The sequence below is a fragment of the Pteropus medius genome, unplaced genomic scaffold (assembly GCF_902729225.1).
Source record: "Pteropus medius unplaced genomic scaffold, Ma_sr-lr_union100, whole genome shotgun sequence".
In the NCBI taxonomy this organism is placed as follows: Eukaryota; Metazoa; Chordata; class Mammalia; order Chiroptera; family Pteropodidae; genus Pteropus; species Pteropus medius.
The window spans coordinates 360,990-375,042 of NW_024340849.1; the positions used below are offsets into that span (position 1 = coordinate 360,990).

Here is a 14,053-nt window from a genome sequence, read left to right on the forward strand (position 1 = left end):
GCATTAGCGCAGAGCACACAGCCGAGCACACGACCGGTGACACTCAGGAAGAAGCCAGTCTCAGAGGCGACCCGCTGTGTGGCCCACTCCATGAGGAGTGACAGCCGCGGTTATGCAGAGCGGCTCGTGGCTGCGGGGCCACACGTGGGGGCGGCAAGGGTGTGGGCGTCTCTGGGGCAGCATGGGGAGACCCCACGACGGACAGTTCTGTCTCTGATTTTGGTGGTGGTTCCATGAACCTCCCCTGAGGCAACTGCCCAGAACTGCACGCACACACACACGTGTGCACACACACACTCGTGTGCACACGCACAGACGTGTGCATGTACAGCTCGGAAACTGAGCCACGTCGATGAATTGTGCCAGTGTTCATTTCCTGTTTGGGGGGGTGGGGATGGTTCAGGAGGACCTGCCTGTACATTTTCTTGCAACTTCTTGTGAATCTACGATTATTTTAACATAAAAAGTTTAAAAAATAAAGGCTTTTTCAGACATATGAAAGCTGACATAAGTCGCCAGCTCCGGGCCCAGGGCAAGGGCTGATTTGGAAGCCGTGCAGCAGGGGGCGCCAGACAGACCCTCGACCTGCACAGAGCGCCGACCCAGGCTGGGGATGGGGACACTGGGGACCAGCCACACAGGACGGCATGACATACTTACAATATTTTCTCATTTAAATCCACTCCGCGGGGGGCGGGGCCAAGCCCAGGGCTCCCAGGGGGCTGCCCTCCGTCCGCAACGGCCATTTCGGTGGCTCCAGGGCCCGGGAGCTGCGGGGACGTGGTTTTGCTGGTGGCACAGGTTTTCAAGGCAGCCCTGCACCTTCCTCCTCGGAGCCTGGGGACCTGCGGTCTTCCCGGGAGGCGGCTCTCAGGAGGTCGTGGACCGTCCCTCAGCACAGGGCAGATGGCCCTGAGCTCAGGTCCTCGCTGCTGCTGTGGCCCAGCCAAGGGCACCGCTGCCCAGTGGTGGCTGGTCCCACACCACGGAAACGAATCTCCGGTGGTGGAACTGGGGGCTTCGCGGCGCTCCTGAAGCAGAAGCGTGTCACTGGCCTGTGCCGGCACCGTCTGAACGAGTCGGAGCCCGTGAGCCGAGGCCCGGGCGCCCCGGCAGAAGCCCCGGGCAGGTGGGCTTCAGCAAGAGCGGGGGGCGGGGGGCGCGAGCGAGGTCTGCCTTCTGCTTGAGCGCAAACGACCATTTAGTCATCTTATAGCTAACTTAATTCTTTTGGCATAAAGAATTATAAATATGATGCGCTTCACATATGCGGTTCCAAATTAGGTTAGTGGCCCAGCGTCTGTCTTAGCGATGGATAATTTAAAGACCGAGCAGGGCAAACAGTCCTTCAAGACGTCAACGCAGTCACCGCGTTGCTAGCTCCGCTCCCGGGGAGTGCAGCATGGGCTCGCTCAAAGGCTGCACGCGCGTGCTCACCGCAGCCAAACGTGGACACAGCCAGGTGTCCGCGGACGGGTGAGTGGACGACAGGAAGGCATCTGGCCACAGGAGGGGTGAAGCTCCGGTGACCGCTATGATGTGGCTGACCCTTGAAACCGTGATGCTGAGTGCAACGGGCCAGTTGCGAAGGCCACGTGCTGCATGAGTCCGTGCATGCAAGATACGCAGGACAGACTCCTCCACAGAGACGCGACCGAGGCCCCCAGGGGCTGGGGCAGGGGCGCGGGGCGCTGCTCATGGCACAGCGCTTCCTTTGGCGGGGGGTGAAATGTTCTTCGAGCTGGCTGGAGGTGGCGGTCACAGCGCGGTGCATGTGCCTAATGGCACTGAACCGTCCACTTCAACATGGTTAATTTCAGCTTATGTGAATTTTATCTTAATTTTTAAACACCTGGGCGAGGGCTCCTTGTGTGCAGAGGCTTCTGACTTGGCTTCGGCCAGTCCCGTCTTCCTTTCTGAAGGGTCTCTTCCCCAAATGCACCAGCCCAGCACAGAGCACAGTCTAAAGCAGCACCGGCTCAGAGGTGCACGGGCCCCCTGCTCGCGACATCGTTGGTTGGGACACGCGAGGGAACATGACAGAATTCGCAGAAGCAGCTGGTTACCGCGGGGCCCCTCCCCGAAGCAGGCTGTGGGGGCTCCGGAACGTTGTCCGCTGGCTGGGACGTCGACAGCGCCGACGAGGAGCTACCTGGAGACGGACAGCGATGCTCAGACGCTCGGACCTTTTCTTAGGCTGCACTTGGCTACAAGGAGAAATTTGATGTTCATCAGAATTTTTTTCACACCCCACCGTTTCAGACTCATGAAGAGCTGGAGTCGCGGGCACCGAGGGCGCGCAGGGGGAGCGGGCTCAGCAGCACGGTCCCAGCCGCGCACGCCGCTCCCGCACCGTCTGTGCTGGCACCTGTCTTCCAGGCTCCCGCACGGTCTCGCTCGCTGAGGACGCAGGCCACCAGAGGCCAGGGACGCCAGCCCTCAGGGTGTCAGCCAGCCTTGCTTAAGCTGACGTCCTTCTCGGCTTCCCAGAAAAATGCAGCGAGTTCTAGTCTACGTACGTGAGGGCCAAACGCGTTGGCCCCTCGCTGGAAACGGGTCGCGGGGTGTGTAGCTCTTTATCGCTCGAGGTCAACCTGGAAGAAACAGAAACGGAGTAAACAGGGACCTGCACAGGAGCCCAACCCTTTTTGCAGAAACCACGTGTCATTTTACGGATTTATATTTTATTTCTGGAATTTAAAAGTGTATTGTTGGGAATGGGGCAAAATGGGTTTATAAAAAATTCAGTGTGTTCTTCAGTGACAGCCTTGTTCTCCTAGCCCAGCAGCCTGCTCTCGGGGGGGTGGGCAGGGGCTCCATCCCCCTCTGTTTTGGGGGTCCCTTGGGTACCATTTGGGGCCCAGCATCCCAAGTCTGTGACAGGCCCCAACTGGGGACATTGCTGTGTCTTAGGGCCGGAGGCCACTTCCTGTCCTTTTTCTTACTTACACAACCGCCACCAACACCCACCCCACCCCCGCATCTCCACACGCCCCGTGGAGCCCCTCGAGCCTCGTGCCGGGTTTCCTTCAGAAGCTGCACGGGAAGCCAGCGTGGCGGGTGCTTGCTGGCGGTGGGGGTCAGGGTCTCCCCAGCACCCGAGCAGTGTGTAAACCTCTCGGCAAAGGAAACAGGAATGCTTGCACTTCAGAAGTCCTAAAAGAAAATGCTGTTTCTGACGATTCGGAATGACCATTACTGGCGCCTTTCCGGGTTTCACACTGGCCTTGCGAACTCCTGGATCACATTTTCCCACTCGGGCCGAGGCGGAAGGTTGGGGTGGGGGAGGGGAGAGCAGCTCTGAGGAGCAGGTAGACAGCGATGGGGGAGAGCAGGAGATGAGTTCTCTGCACGTCATCGCGCCGAGTCCACGGTCAGACTGCGAGTGTGTGTGTGGCCGAAGCCTCGCCCTGGGCGCTCCTCGGAGCGGGAGTGTTTGGCAGAAGTTCCCTCTCCCACGCTGCCCGGGCGAACGCTTCCCGAGTGCTGTGCTTACAGCCTCGGGGCCTCCGCCTTCGTCCACCAACTTCTTCTTAACGAGAAAAGGGCCGTACTGGCGAGACGCGCCTTCCGGCACAACGGCCGCTTCGCACAGAGGCGCAAGACCCTGCAGCAGAAAACACGCCCAGCGACAAAGACTTTCCGTACACGGAATGAATCACTCCGAGACCCGGGCTGTCCAGCAAAAACACGGTGCTTTATTGGCTCTATTTTCTAACTACAAAGATAGCAGACACAAATATCAAACGCTTCTTTTCCATATGACAGTTGACTAAGGACGTTTCATGCAACTCTATGATGCTAAATGTGGGGCAGGTCCTGGGGTCACAGGCGGGAGCGACGCCTGCGAGCAGCAGGCTCCTATGTTCACGTAGCCATATACATCTTTAGTTCTTCACAGTTAGTGCAAATGTCACGAATATGGCTTTCAGACTTGTTTCTTTCTGTGAGTTAAAAAAAGTAAGACGTAATCATCCAGAAAAACATTTTTGAAATAATTCTGTGGGACAGCTTTCCCCACCATCACTTTACCATTAATGACGTCTAACTTGCAACCAGCACCCGCAGGTGCAGTTCATGCAAGATCCATCAGGGGGCATGACTTCCTAAGGCACAATTATCAGGTTAAACATGTTTTAATTAAACCATGCTTTTTTGGTTACATGAAACAATAGGTCATTGCTAGTAATAATGTGTAATAAGCTGTACTTGTACAAATGCAGTAGTAAAGCTCTCACTAACCTATCCGTTAACAGTAACTAATCTGAAACCTACACAGTCGCTTCCTATTAAAACGTTTTTGGTAATCGGTTTCTTAGATGAAGCAGAGTTATAAGGCTTCTGTGACATCATAATCTTATAGCTGAACAAATATATTACACTCCCTTTGTAAAGTTATGTACGGTGCCCTTCGGCTGCGCCATCTGGTAACGCAGGGTGTTCCGAGCCTCCCTGGCGTCTGCGGTGCTCGCTCGCGTGCACGGCCCGCCGGGGGAAGGAGCTGAAGAGCCGGGTTTGGAGTCTTAGAGGCGGCCCCGCCCAACGGACACTGGTTCCTGCTGGCGTGGAAGCCCTTGCTGGGCAAAGAGCGAACGTCACCGCCTGTTACTTGTTATTTACACATAAATCCGGGCCCATATGTGCACACGCGTGCAGACGCGGGCCCACCCGCCATGGGCAGACTGCTTTTCTTGTCCCGTGACCTGTCCTGTGCTATTTGGCTACTCGTGCTATGTTTGAAGCCAGATTAAAATCGAAATCCTAACATGCTATGACGAACAAGCCCATGGTTTCAGTGACAGGGGAGAGGGGGTCAGGAAGAGCTGAGATGACACATTGGAAGATTTCTAAAATGCACTGAATAAGGCAACAAAATTGTATAGTACAGCCCAGGAAAAGTTGAAAGAAGTAGGAAACGTGTGTTCGTTTTTTCTCACAATGCCTAGCTCGCCGGTATTCTCTTAATTTACACAAAGGATGAAGCCGCATGATGAAAAGCTTTTATAGCTTCGCTCCTACAAATACTCTCCTGGTAGCAAATTAAATGCTTAATTCTACGATGCCCTGATGCTGTCTTTGGGTTAAATAAGGCACTTCCGAAATCCAGGGGTGCCTGAGGGCGCGGGGGGTCAGGCCTCCACATGGGGTCATTCCCATCGGGTGCTGTCACAAGGTCTGTCTGCTGCACTCACCCCACCCCATCCGCTTATTTTCTTCTTGAGATGACCTTTCCTTGAGCAGATGGACTGGTCCTTCCTCCTTTCCTTCCTTCTTGTCAAAGCGCGACTTTGCACCGTGGTGTGGCTTCAGTCAGCTGGAAGTTCTGAGCGCTACCAGGCGTGTGCTCAGTTTTTAGTCAGAAGTCTGAATGCCGAACCTCCGCTGTCACCCGTCGAGTCGCCACCGTGCAGCGTCTGCGTGAGTTCCGACGCCGCCAGCTACGAGTGGACGTTGGTGCTGGAGAGGTCGTTTCGTATTATTTCATTTACTGCAGAGAAACAAAGGTAGAGAGAGCATTAGGGGAGCGACGTTCTGCAGAGAACTGCGTGAAGTGACCAGCAGTTCCATCAGCCGAGCTTCCAGGGCGGCCTGTGAGAGGGGCGCCGGAGGACGGTCCCTCCTGCCTCCCGCCATGTCCCCGAGGCGTCCTGAGCCAGCAGCGCAGCTGCCCAGGGCCTGGAGCTACTGCTCGGGTCCGGAGCTACTGCTCGGGTCTGGAAACACCGCGGGGTCGGCCTGTGCCGCGTGCCATACCAGTGCCCCTCAAAGGGCCCCGAGTGCGTCCCCTCCGGCACGAGAGCTCTGCCCAGGTGTTCGTCGGCCCGCAGCGCCGGCCGTCGGCACCCGCAGTGGCAGCACCCGCGAAGGCCACGCTCTGTGTCCGCCCCCAGCCTCGCCATCGAGCCAGACGAGAAGCTGCCGCCGGGTGGCCGGAGCCCCTCGGAGGGGCCCTTCCTCCTGTTTCCTGGCCCTCGGCCGCTGTCAGCCTGCGAGTTTTGGCAGCTGAAGAGGAAATGAGCGCAGGCCATCGTGAGCGAGCTGCGCACACCCGTCCTGCAGCGCCCGAGGGGCACGCAGATAGCGGAGTGTCACCAGGGAGCCTGTCGCCACGGTCACTTTCCTAATGGAATTTGGAGGTGGGAAACAGGCACTCACGTCACGGAACTGCCCGGGTTTCCCTTTGCCGCCCCGATAAACACCATGTGTCTCTGCAGAGGCCCTGGCCTGGCCGAGGGCGGCTTCCTGAGCGGTGAGCTGGCACACGCCTCGTCACCCCCACTCCCTTCCCTCATTCCCGATCAACACCCCCTTTATTTTTAAGAATAACAATAATAAAACAGTTGGGGAACCAGGAACTGTGTCACGGGAACTGATAACAGGACCCGCTGGCTGGCTTTTAGTCAGGGACGTGGGCCACAAACCCCGAGCCCGGCCCCTCCTGCCGCTGCCACTGGCTGGGACCCAGGGCGCCGGCGCCTGCCCGCCCCGGGGCTGGGGGCTCCAGCCAGCCTGCCTGCAGGGGGCACATCTGGCCCCTGCCCGAGACATGGGCGTGGCATGCCGCTGCCTGCTGTGCAGCCACACGGCCCCTCGAGATGGCGACTGGTGGCCGGGAAACGCTGGTGGGCAGGGACTCGCCCAGTGGGGCGGGAGGGAGGCCGAGGGCTCAGGCCTGCTCTCCAGGTGACGCGCGTGCTGGTGGCCGGTGTGGCTTGGCGGAGGCTGGCAGTGTTCTGTGAGGCTCCTGGGGCCGCCGAGGGCAGGTGGGGCAGTGCCTCTGGCTGGGCCCTGCTTCCTGAAGGTAGACGACGTCCCCTTTCTGCGTGCCGCACTGTTTACACTCTTTCTTAAGAGGCACACATCCAACTTATACTTTGCAGAGCGCTGCCATCGCAAAGAACATTTGACAGAAAAATCGGAAACCCGGAGTTTCTTTAGGGTCTTGTCTTGCTGAGGGACAGGCTGCGGCGAGGGCGGCTCACGCCAAGCAAAGTGAGTCGCACAGTCAGGGGAGACAGAGCGTGTGTGTGGAAAGACCAGTCCCCTGGTGAGGTGACAAAGACAAGCCGCGACAGTACGGACACACCACGGCACCCCCCGTTTACTGGTCGAGCACCGCTCAGGTCGCAGACGGCTCTCACGGCGTCCGTCTCGGCTGTTCCGAACACCCATGGCAGGCCAGGCACGGCAGGCCTTCCGAAGCCGTGTCCAGGAGAAGTGACAAGTCTGGGGCCAGCCGTGGCCAAGTCTGGGCTCCTGGGCCGGTGTCCTTCACCCTGGGCAGCAGGAGCTGTTGGGGAAGTGTGAGTGGGTGCCAGACGGGCCCCATAATCCAGGGCGCAAAGTCAGCCATGTCACCTCAAAGCAGAGGGAGTATCATGGATGGGATGGTTGGACACAGGACCCCGCCTGAGAACGTGATGGAATCTTCCATCATACTACACCGAGATGGCTTCGAACTCTCATTCCCTTACCGAGGGTAACGGGAATAACGGGAATCCCAGAGCAGATACCTGGTTCCCGCAGGACCAGTGCCTAGGTGGTTGGACAGGCCTGATGAGGAATGATGATGGGGACTGCGAGGTTTCAGACGGCTGTGACGGGGGGCCCTGCACATTACTCATGGTGGGTAAAGGGGGAAAGGCGGTGAGCAAAGCAACAGAGAGTCACCGGTTCCTCAAGGTTATGCAGATTACAGGAAAATAACATCTGTTTGACAAGATAAAAGGGGAAGGAGCTTCAGAAGTGGGCTTCCCCGACTGCCCACGGGGGCGCCTGAGCCTGGAGGGGGCGCCTGTGCTGCGTGGGAGTGGGGAAGTCACCGAGCCATCCGGGGCCCTGAGGTCCCGCCACGTGGCTACTTCGCGACTGGCGCCCGACCCCTCTCTCTGACCCCACTGGGCTGTCGGGAGGACGGGAGAGCTGGAAGGGCCACCGGGCGCACACAGCTCCCAGGCCACCTTCACGCTGTTCTGGTTTCTGATGAGCAGCTGGCTCTACCTCCATCCCAATGACGCGCTGGCGAGAAGTGCTGGTCATCGGGTCCCACTGCTGTCCACGTCCAGCAAGGCCAGGCTGGGGTCATAATGTTTCCGAAATCTTGGGAACTCACTCAGGAACCGTCACACACACGCGAACATCCTCTAGGGTCTTCCTTGAGTACTCTGTGGGACGGAGCGGGTCGGGCAGCGGCTGACAGGAAGCCACGATGGACAACCACACACTTCAGAGCACGGACAACCGTAAAGGTCCACTCCCTTCCATAGGCACTGTCTGCGCTGTCACCCAGTGAGGAGGCCGTGACGGTTCCCATTCCACAGAGGGATGAAGAAAACATCACAGAAGGGCTGACTAGGGCCAAGCGTTTCTTGGAGGGCTTGGCTGAGAGTGAAAACGTGGGACCCTCTCAGCCCACTCCCCTCCCGGCCCCGACTTCCGATTCCTCTTCCATGAGGTCATGTTCCGAGTCCACACCAGTCCACAGCCACCGGGGGCTCTGCGTGGGTTATTTTCGGGGTGGCTTTCTCTCTTTGATATGGTTGTGTCGATGACACCTACGCTTTCCCACAGTGTCTTCTCTCTGCTGACAGTTTCCACTTCTTATTCAGCTTTTCCACCGACACCAAGGTTTTTTTCTTTATAGGAGTATTTTGAACTGCAGGTAACATGTGACCCTCACGGCTCGTCAGAGACCCGAAAGAGGAACCTTTGCTTCGCTTCACGTCAGATGTCCTTGCGACAGGATGTGGTGAGCTGTTACACCACAATTTAGTTTAATAAGAAGGGTTTTTTCCCTTATACTTAATTTTTCTTTAAAATGCTCCTAAGGTGGAAACTATTGTGTGTGTTTTTTTCTAAAACTTATGTGGCAGTTTGAACTCTTGTTCTAATCTGGGATACGTATGCAGGATGTATGTGTGTGTGTCACACACACCCAAATCCACCTCTGTATGCATACTCAGAATAGAATAAAAGGGAAATTATTATTTTTTAAGATACAAAAACTAAAATTTACGAAGCACAGGCACAGCTTTTCACCTGTACTTACATTATCTAAATATTAACCACGTCCTTAACGCGATGTGAAGAGCTCTCTCGACTGTGCACAGATAGCTGTGCAAATGCACTGAAGTGCCCTTTACAAAGTGAAAAGTGCTTTAATAAAATGACTGTTCTCTTTGATCACTATTTTGAGAAGAGCCGACGCGAAAGCCTCGGGTCCCGGCGAGGTGTCCCGCGTCCTCTCGGGCGTCACTCAGGCGTCAGTACACGAATGGCGCCCACCAGAGAGGAGCTGCTGGAGGGCGACCACTGTCGGACGCATTCGCCCCTCTCCATGCTGAGCGTCCAGGCGAAGTCCCCCCATGTCTGAACCCCTGGCCTCTGAAAGCGGCGAAAGGTCTGGAATCCGTTTTTAAGGAATGAGCCAGCCACTCGTTCACCCCGCGCCGTGTGGCCCTCACGGTTTCTGCACAGATGCTATTCTGATCCTGACGACGGTCCACGAGGAAGGAAATTACGTAATTACGAGGTTTGTGCACGGAGAGGCCGGGCGGGTCGGCCCGCGGCCCGGAGCCGGCCGGCGAGGGAGCCGAGACCACGCCGCCCGCGCCCCCTCCCCACGGCTCTGCCAGCTTCCCGACTGCGCCTGGTGGCTGCGCCGGCGAAGCCCCAGGGGACACACGTTGCTTTCTGTCGCTTCCTAGGAAGGTCCTGAGGGGACCGAGCTGCTTGGTGAGGGTCCCCGGCTGATACCGCGAGGGGCGGACACGGGCCTGCGCACCCTGTCCTCAGTGTGCTCACCGCTGGCTCTTTGTCTCTGGGCCTCGCCACCTTCGCCCGCTCAGCACCCTGGTGTGAGGTCTCTGGGATGAGGGAGGCTGAGGCAGCTTCTCCCCCGCAAAACAAAACATCACACGCCCACCCTCCTCTGCCACACACATGCGGTATTCTGTTGAAACTAAGAAACTCCTTCCTCAGCCATGCCTCCCGTACCGGCTTCCACGTGCTTTAAACATTTTCTGTTGGAAAGGAAGTACGGGACACGGCCAAAGGAGCCGCACGGGGTCTGCCCGGCCCCGTTTCCCGCTGCACGGGAAGGACACACACGACGTGTCAGCATTTCCTCTGCTCTGAAACAAACAGCCGGGGGGCCGCGCGCTCCCGGCAGATCTCGGCAGAGACAGCGCTCCGCAGGTGCTGGCACGCGAGCTGCACCTCCCTCCAGAAACGCCAGCGGCGCGGCCCCTAACTCGCGCCGTTGCCCGTGGGAAAGGCTGGTGCAGGCCGCATCGGATCGGGTGGCTTTCTCAGCACGTGTGCGGATTCTTCCTGTTCCGACTCGCTTTCCAGCCGACATCCAGGTGGCAGCGGCCTACGGCGCAGGCCTCTCCCTGGCTTGTTGGGACCTCTCTCTGCACTTGGCCTCGAGGCAGCTGACTGCAGTCTGGACAAGGTTCTGCCCGCGTCATTCGTCTCGTCGGCTCCAAGGCTTTGTCACCCACTGTCCTACTTCCCACTCTAGGTGACGAAGAGGCAGTGCATGTCTCCGTGCTGAGGGCCTTTGAGTGACCGATAGCAATGGAGGAAACTCAGGGTCCTGACGCTCAGCGTGTCCCTTCGGCCCCAGGAAATGCAGGGTGCTGCACGATCACAGCTAAGATAGAAACAAACCCTGCGGGAAACGCGACCCCCCCCCAAAGTGACAGAAACTGCAGAGAATACCTAGTGGCATCCGTCCTGGGAGATGGCCTGACCACCTGCCGTGCAGGGGCTCCTGGGCCACGTGACGCTTTCTTGACGGCGACACACCCACTTTGAGGCCAACAGCTCCCGAGGACCCTGTGATCTTCCTACTTTTCTCAGACCTACACCCTCCCTACGCTCGTGGCCCATCACTCAAACCGTCACTCAGAGATGTGCGAGCACCTGCCAGCACTGGAGGCCTGCGACCTTCCGCCAGGAGACCGGACACGCGGTCCCTGCCCCCTGAGCATGCACTGTCAGGGGCAGGGGCGGCCGGATGGCGGAAGGCAGGGGTCCTGCTCGCGTTCTGCCTCTGAGGCCTGCGTGCCGGGGCTGAGGGTCTCCTCTGTGAAGCCTGGCGGCGTGGCTAAGGACCCTTCCTGCTCTGTGAATCAGGGCTTCTTCAGTCATCGCAAATGGAGAAGCAGATTAGAGTTCGTGTTCTGGGGAAGAGAAAAGGCAGGAACCTCAGGCCTCCTTCCCACCCCTCTGGGGGTGGCTGTCATTCTTATCTCGAAGGCAGGACCAGAGAGAGCCGGCGAGCCAGTCCTCACACCGCAGTTCAGCCAGTGAAAGTCGCACTGGCCTGAAGTTAACGCAGAGTCCGAGCTCGAGCACAAGACGCTCATGTTCTCGCAGGCACGGAATGGGATCGGGCCGCGCTTGGCGTCGATGCACTTGAGGTTTCCATGATGCTCACGCCGAGCGCGTCCACTCTGCCGTCCGCACGACACCCGGGCAGGTGTCAGGTTGATGCACACGTTAGCTGTGGCTTTTCATGTCTGTCACGGAGAACCCACAGCACGGTGGGTCCTTTCTCGGATACAGCCGTGAGTGACAACCAGACACAACCATGGTCCCACACCCAGCCTGCTGGTGTCGGAAACCCACCAGAGCCGTGCGCCCCGCGTGTGGGTTCTGGGGAAGAAAGAGCCAGGAGAGGCAGGTGCTAGAATTTTCTAGATGAGTGTTCACACAGATATTGATCCCGGTTCCTTAGGAACCAGATTTGGGCTTAGGGAATAAGAAATCTGCTTCACCATACTAACCCAGCCACCTCGTTTAATCATCGCTTTTTAAAAAAGACGTTAAGACAGATAAGGACCATACTTTGCAAATCATACTTTTGTCGATCTTTAAAGAAATGCATTTGTTGACATAGGTGCACATTAGCTTAATTACACAAAACACTTTTTAAAGCATGTTGAATAGTTATTTCATAACTATTGAAATAATAACTATGAAATAACTTTCCAATAAGGAAAACAGTGGTACCAGGAATTTGAAAAAAATCAGCGGTGTCCGTCCACTCCGACTTCTCGAACGAGCCGGCCCAGCAGGGACTTTGTCAGTTTTCCATGCTCAGTTCTACGACGTGCTGAAATGCTGCCTTTCATGAAAAGGTTTCTTTAAAGCCATCACTGTCCTTTAAACAAAAGCGACGTGGGAAACAAAGGTGCTCTCAATGGTCACACTATAGGGTTTGTTCTCATGGCGGGTCCCTGTGGCCGCATGGCATCACGTCCCACAGACTCCATCAAAGTTCACAACCGAATCAGACCCTGTGCATAAATAACTACGCAGCGCAGAAGCAATCATTACTTCTTACTCCATTTTCTAGTGAGGGACAGAAAACGGCATCATCTTTACAGGAGACGAGTCATCAAAAACATTTTTATTTTTAAGAGAAAGTCAAAATAGCTTTCTGAAGAATTAAACAAAACAGGAAAGACATTCTTTCCCATTCCTATAACTAGAAGATAAATTTAAAAAGTATTTGCTAACTTTCCCAGAAAATACACCTTTAGCTAAAGTTAGTATTGTAACCTAAGAGCATCATAATTTAGGTGGACACAAGTAAACCAGAAATATCTGAGACCAAGTCTGTCCTTAAAGAAGTAGCTTCTAGGAAGTCTCCAAATTGTCCACTGTCCTAAACCTTTACCACGCCTACCGATGCGTGGAGGAGGAAGCCGCTGACCATGGCGCACGCCCCGCCCAGCGGATGGATTTTCGTGGCCGTGACCTCCCCTGCCAGAGGGTGCGAGGGCGTCGCCCACCCTTCTGTGGCTTCAGTGGTTTGCCGGATGCCCGGCGCTCATGCTGTCCACTGGACGTGGACATCCAGACACATGGCTAAGGAATTTCAGTGGACGCGAGCTGAGCACACGAAAACCGTGATAAAGCCACAGTTCAGAGAAGAGACGGTAGGAAGCGGAGAACGTGGCTTTGTTCCGCGGTGAGGGCCTATCAGCTCCTGTGAGGGCAGGGCCGGGGTGGGGGCCCCGGGCAAAGTGAGGTGGCGCCCCTCACGTGGGCTTTTAAATTTGAGAAGAGGCAACCTCTTAGAAAGTCTGCTGTAAATACTTGCTCCTTCGCAGTTGGGCCGTCCCCTACGTACGGCCTGCCGTGTCCACCGCGGCCTCACCCACTGGTGGCCGCCCCCAGCACCTCCTGCGCTCCAGGGGCCGCCCCTGAGAGGCTGTGGGTAAGAACAGGGCGATTTGGCCAGGGGAGTATCGCAACCACTGTAATTCTGAAAATGCAGAGTTGCGATATCACTAAAACCCTTTTTTACTTTCTCATTTTTTTTCAAAGAAGCTTTGTGAAGCAGTGGAAAAGAATACAGTTTCTCAAGTTTCATTAAAAAGTAAGCTCTCGTGTTACCTTGGGTGTCCTGGACCTATTTCAGCCTTCACTTATTTTTATCTTTTTAATCACAATCGGCCACTGCCACGGGGCCTGCTATTTTTGGAAGGAGAGAATGGGGCAGCGTGGGACTGACTGACAAGGCACGGTTTTAATAAAACATGACCCTCCCAACTGGAGGTGGGGTCGGCGGACGAACACTGTTGTGACACGGGACTGCCGGCCATTAAAACAGAATAATTTCCCTACCTTCAGCGCTGCTCCCTCATTTAGCCTGAATGCTCCAAATAATGCGAACGCCCCGTGTGGAAACTCCAGCACCCGTGGGGACCGGCTCGTCCCCCTCGCCACCCGCTGCTGGGTGGCAGGGCGTGTGCTTCCCACATCACCTGCCATCATTTCATCTGCGCCAGACCCATTCATTCCACAGTCACCCACTGGGATCGCGAAGTTGCCAGCAAACATTTTTCCGGGGCTTTCCTTGTGTCATTAGAAAATACGTTTCCCCAAATTACGAAATTCCTATTCAAACAGAAGAGAATTGAAAAACTAAAACTTTTAAAAGCTCCCTTTAAAAGAAAATGAACAAACGGGCCAGAGAGTGACCGCCGCAGGCCTGCTCCGGCTCGTGTCCGGGCGCTTGCGTGGACACGCGGGG

At 56.4% G+C, this 14,053-nt stretch overlaps 1 protein-coding gene across 4 annotated transcripts in view; it reads right to left on the bottom strand.

The window, feature by feature from the left end:
* Window positions 1-3,676: 3,676 nt before the first annotated feature.
* NFATC1 (nuclear factor of activated T cells 1) overlaps window positions 3,677-14,053 on the bottom strand; it is a 96,662-nt gene continuing 86,285 nt past the window's right edge. For all 4 annotated transcript variants that reach the window (XM_039839291.1, XM_039839311.1, XM_039839321.1 and 1 more), the window contains one exon: window positions 3,677-5,488. In XM_039839291.1, the coding sequence (XP_039695225.1) occupies window positions 5,439-5,488 (50 nt within the window). In that variant the 3' untranslated portion in view covers window positions 3,677-5,438. The remainder of the gene's footprint in view (window positions 5,489-14,053) is intronic.